The sequence below is a fragment of the Bidens hawaiensis genome, unplaced genomic scaffold (assembly GCF_021521415.1).
Source record: "Bidens hawaiensis isolate Kalapana, Puna unplaced genomic scaffold, B.hawaiensis_p1.1 tig00001032_1, whole genome shotgun sequence".
In the NCBI taxonomy this organism is placed as follows: Eukaryota; Viridiplantae; Streptophyta; class Magnoliopsida; order Asterales; family Asteraceae; genus Bidens; species Bidens hawaiensis.
The window spans coordinates 1745311-1764342 of NW_027491060.1; the positions used below are offsets into that span (position 1 = coordinate 1745311).

General features: G+C 33.5%; 2 protein-coding genes and 2 pseudogenes across 4 annotated transcripts in view; 2 read left to right on the top strand and 2 right to left on the bottom strand.

The window, feature by feature from the left end:
- Positions 1-19032, top strand: part of LOC143553188 (uncharacterized) — a 233343-nt gene that overhangs the window by 193596 nt on the left and 20715 nt on the right. The window lies entirely within an intron of this gene.
- On the top strand, positions 480-3069 carry LOC143554793 (putative oxidoreductase At4g09670; annotated as a pseudogene). The gene is made up of 2 exons (XR_013139082.1): positions 480-1028; positions 2425-3069. The product of XR_013139082.1 is annotated as a putative oxidoreductase At4g09670 (transcript).
- Positions 3502-5836, bottom strand: LOC143554801 (transcription factor TGA4-like; annotated as a pseudogene). Its single transcript, XR_013139083.1, has 8 exons — positions 5667-5836; positions 5416-5469; positions 5255-5314; positions 4975-5052; positions 4812-4872; positions 4465-4735; positions 3991-4218; positions 3502-3799 (listed from the first exon to the last, which is right to left on the bottom strand). The product of XR_013139083.1 is annotated as a transcription factor TGA4-like (transcript).
- Positions 10851-13255, bottom strand: LOC143553177 (histidine-containing phosphotransfer protein 1-like). Its single transcript, XM_077043220.1, has 6 exons — positions 13061-13255; positions 12396-12526; positions 12241-12309; positions 12079-12150; positions 11395-11467; positions 10851-11112 (listed from the first exon to the last, which is right to left on the bottom strand). Exons 1-6 carry the CDS (start codon positions 13121-13123, stop codon positions 11062-11064), a joined length of 459 nt encoding a protein of 152 aa, XP_076899335.1. The 5' UTR covers positions 13124-13255; the 3' UTR covers positions 10851-11061.

Below are 19032 nucleotides of genomic sequence, written 5' to 3' on the forward strand. Positions count from 1 at the left end.
CCGTCACGGTCACCCCAAGCGGATAGCGACCGTTGAATAATTCGGCATTGCTCAGACTTTCTATTGCCAGACCTGCGTTGCTGACGATAAGAAGGTCTGAAAACTCGTAATGTGCAACGTGGTAACAACAAAAGTTTCACCCACGCCTCAACAGACTCTGGCATAGCCGCCACCTTACCCAGAGCACCCACTAAGGCTCGGGAAAAAGCCATACGACAACTATGAGGAATGTTTTTATGACAATAATATTATACATCACATGAGTGAATTATCGTTTCAAAATTGACAATAATATTATACATTTCCCGTACCTGTAAAAATTTTATGACATTGATTATTTACACACCTTTTTTTGATATTCATACATCCTTTAAACATACATTATATCTTTTGTGTACACAATTTCTAAATAATTAAAGGGTGAATGAATAACAGCTTCTAATTATAATCACGCTTATCCCGAATCTTTTGGTTTTTGACCCATCAACCTACCCATTATACCACTATATATAATCTACCCATGACAGTCTCATCTACTCTACGTTTACTCAAAACAACTTTAAACAATGACGGAAACCCGAGTCCGATTCGGAATCCTGGGGTGTGCAAACATAGCCCGCAAGGTGTCAAGGGCTATCCTCCTCTCCCCTAACACCACCATCTCCGCCATCGGCAGCCGTTCTCTTGAAAAGGCAACTGCTTTCGCAACCGAAAACCAGTTCCCAGAATCCACCAAGGTTTATGGAAGCTACGCGGCCGTGCTTGATGACCCTGATGTTGACGCGGTTTATGTTCCGTTACCGACAAGTCTTCATGTTCAGTGGGCTGTTCTAGCTGCCCAGAAGAAGAAGCACTTGCTGCTGGAGAAACCGGTGGCGTTGAACGTGGGTGAATTGGATATTATACTGGCGGCCTGTGAAGCTAGTGGAGTTCAGTTCATGGATGCCACCATGTGGATGCATCATCCTCGGACTGCACACATGAAAGAGGTTCTTTGTGATGAACAAAGATTTGGTCAACTCAAATCGGTATATCATAATCACTGGATCTATGCTAAATTCTAAATCTAATCTTTTATAGAAACATATAAAAGTTTCAGAGAGAATACACGTTTTTGCAAGAACGAGATCGAAGGACAAATAAAACTATTTATTTTTCAAACTTCAAAATTTCAAAATATAAAAGTAGTTTCTATTCATATCCACATAGACTATTTTCTTCCACATCGCATTCTTCCACATCGCATTCAACTAGAATAACCAACTAATATTATTACCATTTAGATAATTACTAATAAAATTACAAGTTTAACTTTAAATGTTATATTAAATGGGGTTTTTAGATATTTATGAATTATAAAAATTTTATTTATCATTATTGATATATTATGAATCCATAAAATATGTTATTATGTATATTATTAATTTAACTTTTTTTGATGTACTTTTTAACCATCTGTGTATTACACGGACTATATCCTAGTATGCTAATATTCAAAAGGAATATATATATAAATTTCTTTTATTTACAAGTACAAGTCACAAGTGATCACAACTTTCACTTGTACATATATGGTGGTGGTCTTGAGAATTCATGTGTCGGAGCCAAGCTTGAAAAAAGTATGTCTTTTAGGTCTTAACAAACCAAATAATGTAAATTAAACTTTTTAAACGATAATTAAAGTTATAACAATAAATATAAGAATAAACAAAATTATTGTATTAGAATGAGTTTATTATGAGAGTGGACTTATAAGTGTTCGGTTATCTAAAATTATTATTTATTGGTGTCTTTATGTATATAGCATATATGTATGTGTGTGTGAAAGTAATTTTTTATATATGTTTAAGTTTTGTTATTTTACTCTCAATAGGTTGGTGAATAACTCTACATTTGAAATGAATCTAATATCATGTATATATATAAAAGCCAATATGCCCTGACGAATAACAAAATATATAAGCTAAATTTTAGTTTAGACCTAATAACTTAAATGGTTATGAATAAAAAATATATTAGATTCAATATATAATAAGATAATTAGTATCAATACCAATTTTATAAAACTATTTTAAAATATATGTCTATTAAACGTGTGTGTATGTATATAGGATTTGGATCAAATAAAAATGAAACTAACGTGCTAATTGTAAGAATCAAATAGAGTAATTATATATACAAGTAGAGTAATTATGTAATTACATCATAGAGTAATTACATAATTACTCTACTTGATTCTCATAATTATCACGTTAATTTCATTTGTACGTTAACTTTCCTATATATATATATATATATATATATATATAACTTTGGTCCCAAAAATTACATGTCTAGGCCGGTTGTTCGGCTCGCCTTGTGCTTGGTCCGGCCATGCTACCACAAACTTACAAACACATGAACGATGAACAATGATTTTGACAGGTCCATAGCACGTTTACGTTCATGGCAGACGAAGATTTTCTAAAGAATGATATTCGTGTAAATCCTAATCTTGATTCCCTTGGGGCTCTTGGAGATACAGGTTGGTACAACATACGGTCCATTCTATGGGCTAATGATTACGAGCTTCCAAGTTCCAAACACAGTTACCGCGTTTCGTGACCCTGTGTACAACGAGTCAGGAGTCATCTTGTCATGTGGTGCATCTTTAAACTGGAACAAATATGGGAAACTCGCAACTTTTCACTGTTCATTCCTGTCGAACATATGCATGGACATAATCGCACTCGGAACCAAAGGAAACTTACGTGTGCATGACTTTGTAATACCGTTTAATGAAAAGGTTGGATCTTTTTATGCAGTGGCTGATTCAAAGTGGGCCGAAAGGGCACTTGGGTGTGGTCCTGAACCGAGTGAGGTCAAGATTGCAACCGATCTGCCCCAGGAAGCGTTGATGGTGCGTGAATTTGGTCGATTGGTAGCCGGGATTCGAAGTGGTGAGGCTAAACCGGAGAGAAAGTGGGCGGTCATTACTAGAAAGACTCAGCTGGCTGTTGATGCAGTTGTAGCTTCGATTAATAATGGTTTTGTTCCGGTTGAGGTTGTTTACTAGAAGTTACTTACTTGGGTGTACGTTGTTGTATTTGTATGAAACCCGTTCCTAAAATAAAACATTATAGCCCGTGACATATTACGGGCTATGTTTGAACAGCCCAGAATCCCAAACCGGAGTTTGGGCTGTGAAGGGACAGTTTTCATCGAACCATAAAAACGAAATATGAATTAACTTGACTCTAAAAATTTTAAAGATACTAATAATTAATAATAGTTCTAAAGAGTAAAGAGCATGTGTATGTTAAATGATTTGAACGTATAGATTTTTAAGATGAAGTGTTTTAAAAAGTAATAAACTAGTAGTAGTTCATAATAGTTATTATCGAGACAAACAAGAAAACCCCACTCCTGTTCACATATCCATAGCATTATAAGTTAATATTTACATTCTAGACCGGCAGAATAAACTATAGACCGAGTTATATGATGCAGTTCTAGTTGCAACATCTTAGGTACAATAAATTACATTTACAAAATAGCAATTCCCAAAGCTATAGCTCATAAGTTAACAAATACCACATAACCAACACCAGTTTGATTGTAACTTGTTGGCTCACAAAGATGGGTTCACCATAGCGAAGTGAGTTCTGGCTTCCGGGGCATGAGAACGAGATGAGCATAGTGAACTTAGAGTCCGGAGACGTTGAAAGTACTCACCTAGTTCGAGCAAACCTCTTGCAGCTTGATGCGTGGTTAAGGTTCGAGACACTTGTTGCAACACTTGTTGTCGTAGGTGATCCGCCTGCGAGTTCTTCCAATGTTAGTTGGGACAAGAGATATCGTAACGATATTTATATTTCATTTTCTAAATGTCATATGATTTATAAACAATTTGGAACTGTATTAGAAAAAAAAATTCATGTAATAAAATGCAAGACAAACCTATGAAACATAATATTTGTAACTTATAGAGAAAAATTCATAACCATTTACCTGGCTTAAAAAATTTTCTATCCCTTCAAGCCTTTCCATGGCCAAAGTCATTTGTGCGTTGTAACTTTCAAATCCGGTTATGTCGATGGTGATGCCCTGAGCAAGTGTCTGTTGAAGCTTTTGCATTCCGGTACTCAGTGCATCCTCGGCTTGTCTACACGAATGTTTCAGAGTCGAGAGACTCTTGAATTGTGCATCCGTTAGCGAGTCAAATTTTGGCATTAGCATCTACCCATGGAAAAAAATACACAGAATACAAATAATAAATATGATCATAAGTTTTAAATTAGTGTCAAGTCCATTAGATATCTTTATATAGATTCATGTATAATGTTTATGATCTGTTTGGTATATACCGTATATAAACTTCTTTTATACCTATACCATAAACTATATAATTATGCTCTTTTTTTATATGATAACATATAAAGTGTTAAAAAGTTTATATAAATGAGTAATAAGGTTACATCTTACACATAGGAGCTCGGATGGCCGTGGTCCTCCAAGCCATTGAAAGAACCTTTCGATAGGTGTCATCCACAATCCGTGCATAAAATAGAACACGTCGGATTTCACAGCATTGGCTTTAATTTCGAAAAGCTCATAGTAATGATTTAAGTTATTATCAACTGATATACGAAGCTCCGATTCGCTTACATGTTTTTGCAACATGTCCTTAAGTTCACCGTCTTTTTTTGTTGATTGAAAACCCAAAATTCATACATAATCTCAAATGAAATGATACCTTCAAATTTAAGTAGTCCATATCATTATCAATACATTTTATGTGTAATTATATATTAACTTTATATTTAACAAACCTGAGTTAGCATGAGTAGATGAAAGACCATTGGTTGTATTAAGTAAACCGCGGCTCATATTCTATAGATCATCAATCAATCAATCAATCACTGAAGTAGAAAATGTCAAGAGAAAAGGAAACAAAGGTGTAAACCAAATTCTAGTGAAAGTTCAATTAATCACCTGTCGTCGAACTCGCTCAAGTTCCTGCTCCAACTGTGCCAACTTTAAACGACACGTTTCTAGTTGTTGAACGTATGCCTACGAGGAATATCAACGAAATTATTAATCGTAGGCACGGAATATTTACAGTTTATGTAGTGTACTATCATCTTCCACTTCAATAAAGAGAGTATCTTTATTATAAGTTTATAACCGTATTACTGTTTTAATAAAAAAAGTAACATCAGTTTCCCAAGAGGAAGACTTAAATAGTTACATGTAACATTCAAAACAGATGTACCTTTTTCTTTAATCGACTTTTACGTGCAGATTCTCGGTTTTGTGCTAGCCTTCTTTGTAACTGTATGTTGATAAGTAAATATACACAAAAAGTAGCTTGATCAAATATGTTATATGTATACAAGTTCAACTAAGCAAATGAGGTAAAAAATAAAGTATCACCTTAGCAGATATGGTGTTCGCGTTTTCGTTATCCAGTGAAGGTCCTAACGATTCCTGTTTAACGAATTCAATTCGAAGAGTTGAATGGAAACCAATATGAAAAGATTCCTTTTTAAGCATTGTATACTTAATTAGTTAATTATTTATGGTATCAAGAATCATGAATATTCAACTATTATAGTACACGAGGTACATGAGAAAAATAACAAGTTGATTCAGTTAAAGAGATCTTTTCACAAAAAATAAACTACCTTGTTAGCTAGCCTTGTGTCGACTTGGGAGATCGAAGGAGGGTTCGTGTTGGGGCTAATATTGCATCCCAACGTGTTGTCCCACATGCTCATATGGTTGAGTTGATCATATGTGCCCGGTGTCGGTGCCATTTGTACTCACTATAACATAGTAAGAACACTGAACTTATAAATAGAACATTAACATGCATGAAAGGAAGTGGTGAAAAGATAAAGGGGATGAGTGGATAACCTGTTCAAAAACAGGTGATAGAATGCTGAAGATAAATCTTTTAAAACCAAAAAAAGATGAGGTGTCTTGTGGTTTTTATAGACAAGAAACTAAGCAAATTGCAGTATACAAATGTAATTAAAGTGGGTTTGGATAAAGATGCATCAAATCATGTGATTTTAGGAGAAAAAGGATGACTATCATGTGTTCAAAAGCAAGAAAAAGTAGATGATCAAGATATATTGACAAATTAAGCACTAAACTTATTATCAAAATAATTGTGTTTGCATCCAGATAAATTAAAGTGCATGTGTGGATTGTGGAATGAGAAAGAAAGCAATTAACATGACTGTATAATAATGATAATAATAGTGATAATAACAATAATAATAAACTGTAATAATATAATTTCATTGCTTATATTAGATGTTATAAATATTTTAACTTTAATTTTGAAATATATGAATACATGTAATTAGTTAATCAGTGCAGGAATAAAAGAGTAGCTAGTTCAACATATATTTTATACTAGATTTTATCCCCAGTATTGCGAGTGTTATTTTATATTATTCGTTTATAATATTTATATATATTTTTTGAATTTTAATTTATTTATTGTAAGAAAGTTAATAATATATTTAGGATTTGATAATGAAAATGTTTCACAAATAAATGAGATGTTATAACTCGGTTTAAAAGTTATATAAGTTTGGTGAAACCCAAGACCCACTTATTTTTTTAATTATAAAAATATTTTTTTTAAAAAAAAAATAGATATTAATTTTTAGTATATCAAATATTTGATGAGATTAATTTTTAATTTAATAAGATGTTATAACTCGTTTAAGGACTATCTAGGTTTGGTGAGACCATACCCGTGAATTCGGGTCAAATGCATGGAAAACCTCAATTTACAAATAATGCAATTTGATAGTTTGAAAAAATTGTAGGGAACACATAGAGCTTTTAAAGGTTTTGTTTTTATATATATACATATATATTATAGATATATAAAAACTAGACAACTTTAATTGGAGTAAAATATATATGGACAACCCCAAGCAAGGGCGAGTCAGACTCCTAGTCTTGGCACATTTTTCTCAGGAGCACTAATTAATTTATATATATTTTTATAAATATATTTAATATAATATAAAATCGAAAACCCAATTATTTGCGAGCTTCACAAATCACCAGTTAGCTATTACGACGTGTCGTTTAAAAACTTTGATCATGTAATTTGTTACATGGTACTTGAATCTTCGGAACCGGCTCTTAAAATAAATATATATAAAAGAGCATTAACAAATAACAACATACGGAAATAGATTAACAGAATGTTCCAAACAATTTGAAATTGGAATAAAGTACAATAAATGTATAACTCCAAAATCATGATATACACTACCATATATTAATGGACTTTCTCCATCACAATGGAAAACCTTTTGACGCCAAAGCTTCGTCAAAAAATATGTTGCTAGCGTGTCTAACGGACATTTTGACGACATGCATAACTTTTTATCCTAAACTACCTTTGTCGGAAATTTTTCAGTGTTACATTAATTAATTGAAAATATGTGGACACAAAGAAACGGTTTAGCAACTGATTATGTTAGAATTGGAAGTAACATATAGAACTTTAGCAACAAGTAATATAATTAAAAAAAGACTCATTGACCAATAATGTGTAAACGTGTTGGAAAACATGTGTACGAAGCTTCATCTTAGTAAATTTCTTGGTTATCTATTAACTGCTAAGCAATGACATCTAGTTTTAAATACATACCATTTGAATTGAAATTCAATAGTATCTTGTAGGTAATTGGCAAGTTGAATAGACACATTAAGGTTGATCGTTGTAGGGCGCCATCATGCCACGTGGGCATGGATGACAGGCCACACCGTCGCGGTCATTTTTTAATCGACGCCATGGAGCAAATTAGCATCACTATAACAGCATTATTTCCAACTTTTTTGGATTTTGTGCTTCAACGGTCTCTTACCGTAAGGTTTTTTTTTTAGCAATCAAATTGAACCCCAAGGTCCAAACCTCCGTATTTACGTCAAACCACCTTTGTCATGTAACAAAAGTTAATAATTTTAACTTAAAACTTAATATTTAGATTGATAAATATTTAATATATCCACAATTCCTTGGACTTTATTTGATGTTAAAGATATAATTTTGATATCGACAGTATATTTATGGTCTGTCACTTTTGGGTTTAGATGTGAACATATTATGCAACCTTTAGTATAAAGTATATAGTGGAAGAAAAGCTACCAAAATATTATCAAATTGAATGCAGCTCAAGCTTTTATTGCACACCTTTCTTAGTGCTTTAGATAATGCCCAAGTACTGAAAAATTTTCTTTTTTCTACATTGCTTTAAGAAAACTAAGTTGCATGATTAGGGTTGGACAAATAATCTTGTCCATTAAATAATATTATTATATACCATGAATAATTCTTGAAAACTTTTTCACTTTTAAGTTTTAATTTAAGAGGTAAGACAAAACCCAATAAGAGGAACATTGCTAGGAAATCTAGTGTTCTTTATGAAATTATTAGAAATCTTCATTCATTTATTTATTTATTTTATCATTGATCATTAAACATTGGTAGTAGGAAACCGAGTTAGTTCATTTTCAATGATTTGAAACATTTACATTTCTTGGGTTAAAAGAGAATCCAATATTGGTTCACATAGTCAGATCGATCATTGAATCAGTCGTCAGTCGTTCTAATGGTTAAGTTGTCGAATAAAACTCAAAAATCGGATAACTTACATAATAAATTTAAATCTATTTTAATATTACATAAAATACAAATGCCTTATTAATTAGACAGTAAATTCATTATAACTAATTAAGTTGGTATATAATTATATTTAAAAAATATAATTAATTATATTTAAAAATAAATAAATATATTGTTTTATTAAACAAGCTTATTTTTAGAGTCAAGCTTAAGATCGGACTCATTTAAGCTTTGCTCAATTTGATATGTTAACGAGCTATTCCCGGGTAGTTGGCGAACAGCTTGACTCGTTTACAGCCTAGTTCACGTAGTCTTCAACGCAAGTGTGGTGCATTTGACATACTGGGTTTATCCAACTTGTTACGTACATTTTTACAAGCTATTGGGCTAAAATTGTGATAATTATTGGAACATACAAGCCGAAACCGCAATATACACATACTGTAGAGCCATCGATCCATGCAACTACTCCTTTAATTTTATTTAATTATTTAAAAATTTATTACTTTTTTATACTTTAAAACTCTTAATGTGTGTATTCTCTAAATTTTTTTAATAGTTATGTTTATACTATACCAACTCAATTTTAAACTTTAAAACTTTGATATGAAAATACCTGATTATTACATACACATTTAAGAAAGAAAAGGAAAAATAAAATTAAAGAAAGCAAAAGGTAGATAAAATAATTAGACGGACCAACTCGTGTACCTGCCACGTACACAACCATTTAGCTAGGTGTGTTCACAGTTCAACCCGAAATTGATCCAAACATGTTTATACAAAATCTTAACGATAAATTTGTGATTAGGTTCGTGTTGAATCATAAATCCCCCCCCCCCCCTAATTGTTCATGTCTCGTAACTCAACCCTTTCATGTATATACATATATATTGTTCACTGTTTGTACATCAAGTGCCAGAGCCAAGTATACATTCACTCCAACATCATATCAGTAAAGTTTTAAATGTATACTAATAATTATTCAGATTCATAAATAATTAATTTGATAGTGACAATAGTTAAGTGGTCCAAAATCTTTAATGATATGAGGTGGAATACTTGGAAGTGAAGCAATAAAAATGGAATTCATACGCATCAATCCTAAAATCAAGCCATCACATTAACAAAAGTCTATTGTTGAATCTTCCAACACATATGTACAAAGGGTCGACAGTATTCTATTTCCACTTTAGATCACATTTAATGTCTTCGTACATAAGGATATATTGATACGTATCGAACTATGGATGGACCTCTCTTTTAAGTCAATACTTGGCGCATGACACATGTCTTCATTTCACTTGCTGCAAAAAAGAGTATTAATTTGTGACTCATGATTTTTATGAAAAAAAAAAAAAGATTTGTACTTTTGCTAAATTACGACGGAAAATTATACGTTACGATGTTTATTTGTCCAGCCACTATGTGGACACTACTAGGGTTAGAAACAAAATGAATGGGTATAAACAAGGATTCTTCGTGTAATTAACATATTATAAAAGTAAGTGTAAACTGTGGTTTTCGTTCATGAGGTTTGTCCAAATCTGCGGTTTTAGTCCAATAGTTTCAAATTTGTAATTTTCGTCCATGTGGTATCATTTCACTTGCAATTGAACCTGAATTCATTAACCTTGTTAAGTCTGTTCGTTAAACTCATCAGCGTGCCCCTCACGTGATGGGTAGTTTTGTCCATTTTCTCCTTAAATAAACTCCAGTCCTAATTCGTAAGCCCCCTCACGTGATGGGCTGGAATGTATTTGAAAAAAAATGACAAAACTGTCCCTCACGTGAAGGCTATGCTGATGGGTTTAACGACCAGATTGAACGGAGTTTATGAATTCGGGTTCAATTGCAAAAGAAATGAAACACAGGGACGAAAATCGTAAATTTAAAACTATTGGACTAAAACCGCGGATCTGGACAAACCACAGCGACGAAAACCGCAGTTAACTCTAAAAGTAATTTAATTTATAGAAATTAATCATAAAAAGTTGGTGATGATATGATTGTAGGTATGGTGGTGTAGAAGAAAATGAATGTTTATAAAGTTAGGAATTCACGGTTATGGGTGCTCTAAGTGTCACCTCGTGTTGCGTTTACAAGTCTGCATCCGCCCATACAAAAAAACAAAATACTATAATTAAAAACTTACACCACCACAAACCATTTAATCGAACGATTATACAATATCATTTTGCATTGAAACTCAAGTCACAAACCATTATCATTGACACAAAACAACCCCATTCACACAAAGAAAACAAAGTCCTTAACGAGTTCATAGAATGATAGTCGATACCAAGATCATTAGTATAAACTTTTTAGGTGAGATACAATAATAATAATAACGTTATTCACATAATCTCCTACGCGCTAAGCTTCCCACTCGAAGACATTGGACTCGCGGAAGTACAGGTCTATTCCATCATAGGGACTGATCCACCAGCTTGCAAAATTTGTTGCTCCAACTGCATTTATTATTCACAAGGGTAGAGAGGTAAATTACCATGTTTTAGTAGTAGGTATGATATGAACTCTTTTGACTTGTCAAGGACAATCAATTATAAACTGGTTAAAAAAATTAGCCTGGATAGGCCCGCTTTATTAAACGGGTTAAAAAGGTCAACCCAAGCACGACCATGTTGTTAAACAAGTTACAGATATGACAGTACAAAATCTAATTATTTGCACGTCACATTTTTTATCGCACCATAGATTGCTACCGTGTAAATTATTATGTATAAACGTACCCTGAACAAGCCTTCAAGTTTGTTCCTGGCTTGAATGTATTCGTGCTTCAGTTGCTGAAGACACCTCAAACACCTGCAGCCACCACATGTAATCAAGTTCAGTAACCAACTACTAATATTTTTTGTATTTTGATACGTTGACTTTGAAGGTCAAATGAACAACTTTCAATTTCAGGATTGATATGCATATGTTAAACTTTTGAAAGAAATTTGGTAATTGTAATAAGGATTATAATCACATATTACTAGGAAATGAATCAGTATTAAAAAAATGAATAAATATTAAAAAAAAAACCTAGAATAATTATGCATTTGACTCTATAAGTTTGACCATTAAGTGGTGACTGATTTTAGAATGATTGACTTCTTTAATCTAAGAGAATGAAAGATATAGACAAACATTCATCTGGTTGACATCATATGCATCACAAGGAGATTAAGAGATATACAAGAATCACTAATTTCCAGTTGACCATTTTTTCAGACATTTGACTATTGGTCTAACACTTGTAGAAAAGAAAACTAGTATGCTTGACATGAAAAGTCAAAGCATCCCATTCTCTAAATCTTTTTCTGTTGACCATGAGAACCCGTTCAGGAAAACTCATGGGCCCCACCAATACCCTGCTAAAACTCTAAATCAAGACTATTTATCAGCATGATCAGTTAATGGTTGTTACTCACCCATCAAGGTTTTTCTCCTCGCAGAAGTTTCGAAAGTGAATACACACGTTCGTGACCCGTTGTGCCCCTATGCTGTTATGCCAAATCACCAAATAAATTCAAAAAAAAAAATTAAAAAAAAATTGTTCAAAATTTTAAATATCTATTTTATTGGCATAATACCTGGAACTGCTGCCCTTGAACTGATGAACATGAGAATCAACCTGTTTATAGTCCACAATCTTCTGTTGACTTTTTTTAATCAAAAAGTCAAAGTAAAGATCATCAGCATCTAATTGTAAAGAAAGCAGATTTAATTAGTTAAATAACAGACTTACAGAGCGGTTGCTAAGTTGTTAAGAAGCTTTTCCGAGTCTTCAAAAAAAAGGGACACCACTTCAACCACAAAGTCCGGGTTGCTCTCGTCTTGCAGCTTTTGAAGTTGTGTGAATTGATCGTCGAGATAACCCTAAAAACACCCAAAAATCAGCCATAAATAAAAATTTAAAAAAATATCAAATTTCCCATTTTTCCATATGAAAAAACAAGTCGAGTCAAGCATGCTCAGTTTGTAAATAAGTCGAGTCAAGCATGCTCAGTTTGTAAACAAGTCGATCCGGAGCCAGATTCGGCTCGCTCGATAACTGGCTCGTTGACTCGCTCAATTGGCTTCATGTAAATTAAACCCCATATTTTAATATAAAAAAAACACAAAAATAATATGTATACTGCTATAAATTCTCTTCTTTATAAACTTGGTGTTATTTGTATTTAAAAAAATTAGTTTTGTCATTTTATACATCAATATTTGTAAAAGAAAATAAAAAATAAAAAAATCAACAAACTGGCTTGAGCTTTTTATGAGCCGAGCTCAAACTAAAATTTTCAGCTCAATTTCAAAACCTAGCAGAGCCAGTACAGTTAACATCTAAGCCAAGCCCAAGCATGCCCTGGCTTGGCTCGGCTCATGAACAACTCTAGTCAACATTACAAAGTTACAAACCTCGTTATACAGAGACGTGGTGTACTCGATAAACTGCCTTTGCAATTGAGAGACTGCAGCCATGGTTTCTTGCGTTTTACTTACCGTTCTGGATTTGAAAGCTTATCTGCAAAAGTAGCAATCAAATTAGTCTGGCTCATATATATGTATTTATGTGTGTGTGCATGGAATTACATACATTAATATATGTGTGCATAAAAGGCCAGAAGGTGCAACCTTAATGATATAAATAAGTATAATTTGCTTACTAAAATGAGAGAATAACGTATCAATTCATTTATTGGTTACTTTTAATAGAATATATACCAATGAATTAGGATTCTTTTTTGTATCCAATGCAATGTCTTTGCATCTTATTCCCACCATTAAGTTTTTGCATCTTATTCCCACCATATAGAGTTATACAAATTCATCAAATATGCTAGTGCCAATTATGATTAGTTGATTATAAACTCATGGGATTTGTTTATGAAAATAGAAAGATCATAATGGTTGATGTTATAATAAAAATATAAATGAATTGCGGTTTATTCTGGTTATTTCAGTTATTTGTACATGATAACCATAACCGAACCATAAAAATCATTTATCAAAACACAACCATAAGTCTCTCAATCAATTCAGTTTACCCAGAAACCAATTAAATGTACATAAAACTCAGGCTGGCCACATAGGGAGCCCATGGCATACGCGCCTATGGCCGCCAGAAGGGCACAGGTCCGTGTGTAATGGTGGGGCCATTAATTAATTTAGGTTTTTTTTTCGACCTAGTTGCGGTGCGCACATATAATGTATATATGTGGGTCCTCAGGTGGGCAAAAGTGAAACTGCACTAACTTTGACGTTATTTTACTAATTTCGTGAAAATAACGTTAAAAGTAGCGGAAGGTTAACCAGGCATCATGTGGTGGTGTTGATGGCCGAAAGACAAAGGTACATGCACCAATCGGCGGGTGTCCCAATGGTTGAGTGTTATGTGCCTTATGTCCAAGGCTTGATGCAATACTGCTATCGAGCCGGGGGTCTCACCGGAAGCAGTCTCTCTATCCCTATGGGGTAGAGGTAAGGCTGTCTACATCTTACCCTCCTCAGACCCTACCATAGTTGTGCTATTGGAGGGATATACTTAGTACGATGATGATGATGTTGAATAAATTTCTAGCGGCTAATTTTCCCAAAACCACTACATATCCAATCATTTTTTTTTTCAATTCTTTTGAAGTTTGGTGACCAGGATCGATAAACACAAAACCGAAAAGTTTAGATCATACGCTCGATCTTGTAATTCTCATAGCTCGAAAATTACAAATACTTAAACTCCTATCGATATAACCCACAAGCTCGGGTATAAATACTAATTTAGATTTTAAAACCCAACTAGACTAGAATACAAATACCATAATCATATTCAAATACTAATTGGTAAAAACACATCTAAATAATAATTAATAAATAAATTCCTTGTTGTCCAAGTCATTGGCTCGACTTGTTCACCAAGTAATTTATTCCATGTAAACCAAGTCACGTGCTCAACTTGATAAACAAGACACGAACTCATCATAGGCTCGATGAGTCGGCCCAACCCGCCTCATTGACTCGAGGACGGAAATTAAGTCCAACATCTTTCACGCCTTCAGTATTTGTTCGTTCCCAAATTCGCTGTTCTCTTTAATTTCGACCCTCGCTCAAAAAAAGCGAATGTAATAACGAAATCGTGCCTACTTCACTCAGTGGTTTAGCCAAAAAGCAGCCATGAACAACTGATATTTGATGATATTGAACACACAAGTGCCATACGTCAGTTGGCATATGGCACATCAGCTAACTAATGGAATAGATACATACGAAGGCCTTGATGAAAGTATTGTTATTCTATGTCTACACTTTTTAAAGGTATGTTATTGAATTGTTTCAGAGGAATATCTTACGAAGGCCTAACCAAAGTGACACCCAACAGTTACTAGAGACACATTAATTCAGGTCCTGACATGCTAGGAAGCACTCGAAGGGATTTAGTAGAACATCCCTGAGCCATTACTTGCTAGTTGTATTTATCTTTTATATATTTATTTTTCCTTATAATAAGTGATGTCCAATCTCTTTAACTTGTAAAATACATTTTGTTATTTTAGTACTAACAAATAAGAGAAGATATAGAAAAACAAATGTTATTAAAAGTAAATATAAAAAGTTGTAATCATGTGTAAACATAAGAATTTGTAAGAATGTTTGTATGAATGGATTAGAGAAGAACATAATGTGGATTGTCTCATTCTTTTTCATTTCCAATTACAACTTTCACATGATAAGGAGTTCTTGGTCAAGTAACAATTCTTCAAATAAAAAAATGTATAACTTCTTTTATTTTCAATTTCAAGATTAGAACATGTCTACAAGAAACCAACTTTTAAAAAATTTAGCTACAAAGTAAACTACAACATTCTTAACAATAGAGTTTAGTCATAAAGCTTCAAACTTTATCATAACACCACATTAAAAAACTAATAATTTTCAATCCAGAAAGCTGGATCTGTATAAAGTTCCAAACTTTATAAAACTATTGTAACCTCAAATCATTTCCTCATAACTTTCAAACAAAAAAAGCCATAATTTGACTGTAAAAGCAGATAAAGCCAAAAGAGTAATAATACCCAGATGGGATAAAGGTAAAAAGAGTTACCGGGCGGTGGTTTTCCGGCGAAAGTGCGGCGGAGATACGACGGTCAACGTGATGTAGTCGCAGCTAGGAACAGCACAAGAAAGATTGGTAAAATATAGGAACATAAAATAGGATTCAGAAAAAAAATAGTAAATTATTGTAATCGTTTGCTGCCAAGAAAGATTGCGGCGGCCCGTTTACCTGCCACCTTGTTGTAATTGTGTTATAGTAAATTATATAAAACTTCGATTTTCATGGATTCAGAACAAAAAAAATAGGACAAAAGAGAGAGATAGATAGCATATGTTTATCTGTGATTTGATTTGATTTGATTTGCCTTGTCTTAAAATATCCCATTATTGGTGTCATCTTGATCGCACGTTGTGAGACAAAGTGGATCTTCAACGGTCTGGATTCATTGAATTGAACTCTGTGAAAGAGTTTGGTGGCACCAATTATTCGTCAAAAACTCGATTTTGGTGTAAATATTATGTTTTATCTTTGATTTGTCGTTTTCTGCACTCTGTTTTACGTATTTTAGGGAAATTTGTATTTCCAAAGACACGTTTTGGTATTTTTTTAAACTATTCACAATTTTAAATTATCTCCTTGAGCATCGGACCACTCATAGTAGGAGGCTTTAAAATTGAGTCTACTCAAGATCTATTTGTTTTGGAGGATTTGGTAACTCTTTTACAGGTGCACCGGATAGTGTACCCGAGTCTGTCGGGTACAATGGCACCAACACCACGTGTAGTCGGTTGGGCACAAAGGCGCCAACCCACGTGTATGTCAAACGGGTACATCAAGTGGGTATAAGTACCTGATGTAGTATAGCCATTGGAGTTGGATATCTAGCCCTTAAACATTAACATTAACATCAATTAATAAAAGAACGTTTTTTCCTATTTAAAATCAACGTTTTTACTATTTTAAAAGCACAAAACCAAAATACACACAATCAATATTCTCCATGAAAATTCAAAATTTCAAGCAATCAAAAAATCCTCTAAATCCAGGGGAGGTGGTTTGACCGACCGACGAACTGGTTCTAGTGCTAGAAGAGGTGGTTTGAACACATAGGAAGTTGTTCAACCGCGAGAGGATTTGGTTCAAACATGAGAGGAGGCAGTTCAAATGTGAGAGGCAATTTGAATGCGAGTTGTTAATGGTATACATCACATTCTTTTTATACATAACCACAACCTAGTTTTTATGTTCATCCGCCACATGTTTTACATACCCGTAAGGCCTGATTCTAGTTGCACCACTAGATTGGTTTAGTGACAAATGTCAAAAGAATATTAGCCGTTAAAAAAATAATTATGGTTTCTAGTCTCACTAGAGATATGAGCAAAATAGGTGAAAATCAAATTTATAGTTAAAAAGGAAGGAAAAGATTCATTGAATTTTGAGAGTTTGGTGGCACCAATTATTCGTAACACTCGATTTTGATGAATTTTTTTTCTTTAATTTGTCGTTTTTTCGCACTCCATTCCACATTTTTTAGGGAAATTTCTATTCCCATAGACACATTTCATAATTCCTTTAAACTATTCACATTTTAAATTCTATTATTGAAATCGCTCCACTCAAAATAGGAGGCTTTAGAATCGATTCTAAAGGTAGTGTACTAGATTCGAGTACACCGGCCGCCAGCACCGTCACCAGGGGTATGTCAAACACGTATCTAAAGCGGGTATAAGTACTTGATGTAATATAGCCGTTGGAGTTGGTTATCTAGTCGTTGAACAATAGCATAAATTTAAAAGATAAAAGGCCTTTTCCATTTAAAATCAACATTTTTATCATTTATGCTAACCAAAATACACACAACATTCTACACACACAACTAACATTCTCTATGGAAATTCAAAAATTCAAGCAACCAAAAAATCATCTAAAATTCGATGAGGTGGTTCGACCGACCGAAGAATCGGTTCTTTCTAGTCGGTTTGAACATGAGAGGAGACGACTCGAACATTCGTTGGTTAGTTAGTGAGTTATCAAGAGTATACACCACATTTTTGTTATACATAACCACAACTTAGTTCTTATGTTCATCTGCCCCATGTTTTACTCCCCATAAGGCCCAACTCTAGTTGCACTCAGTCGATTTGAATACTCTTTGGAACTCAAAATGTGTTTTGAGTCATTCGCGTATAGAAGGCCACTTCGACGGTCATGATAGCGTTGAACGCCCACTCCCTCTTTATGAAGATCCCGATGATGTAGATTATGTGCTGGAAACATAAGATCCATTCAATTTGGATGATGATAATGTCGAAATCCAAGTTGAAGAAGAAAATAATGAAGTTAAAGTTGAAGTTGATGAAGCAAGTACAACATAATTTCAAGGACGGGCGACTAGGGCCCAATGGTCAAAAGCCCAAAAGGTAGCCTTAGCTAAAACATGAGTTCATTACTCTTAAGACAATAAAGTCGGAAATTAACAAAAAAAAAAAAAAAAAGAGATGGTTTTTGGAACAAGGTTCTTAAGCATTACAACCTACTCGTTGGCGGAAATGATCAAAGTGTTCATCAACAAAAATGGTTTTAGCATACTTGAGAGGAGTGATTATGGGGTTTTAGGGTAGTTTAGAGTGTAAATGACATGGCAGTGTGCTGTTGATGGAACTTATGGTACTTGATAAACGCTTAAAAACACACCCTCTTTAGTATCTTCACTGACAAAACTCGTTCTTGAGCGCTTTTACAGGGAAAGATGATGGTGGTGGTGGTTGTCAAGAAGGAAGAAGAATGAGAGGTGGAATGTATTAAGTAATTATCGATGAATAGTCTCATCCTGGTAGGATTTCATCATTTCTTTCTTTGTAACTACTATCTTCACTTTGCTCTACTTCGGGAAAAATTCTTAACTTTGTGTAGCTTGGAAGGGTGGGTTTGTCTCAGGTTAATTTAACCAAGTGGGTCGAGGTTGGGATTCAAGTTGGGTTAGGACCTTTTACCAAATCTTGTTTGCACTAGCCCCCATTATCATGCAGCCTAACATTAACATGGATTACAGCAGCCCAATATAAGTTACCAAGCAGCTCAATTCTTTCTAACATAGTTCAAATCAACCCCATAATTTTACAACTTTTACGTAATTCACCTCAATAATGCATCTAACTTTGAATGTAATTCAGAGAAAACTAGTGATTCACAAATTTGAAAATAAACATAGAAGTGTTGAACTATGAACATGATCAACAAATTTGAACATAATTCACAATCCACGATTACAAAAACATTTTAAACAAGAGATACTTAAATCATTCGATCATTTAATGTTCTTAGAAGTTAGAAATAT

Excerpts from the sequence above, each read along its gene's own strand:
- LOC143553177 (XM_077043220.1), bottom strand. The coding sequence starts at position 13,123 with ATGGCTGCAGTCTCTCAATTGCAAAGGCAGTTTATCGAGTACACCACG. Across the intron at positions 12,151-12,240 it reads TTCAAGGGCAGCAGTTCCAG|CATAGGGGCACAACGGGTCA; the intron begins GTATTATGCCAA and ends TTGGCATAACAG. Across the intron at positions 11,113-11,394 it reads AACTTGAAGGCTTGTTCAGG|TTGGAGCAACAAATTTTGCA; the intron begins GTACGTTTATAC and ends TAATAAATGCAG.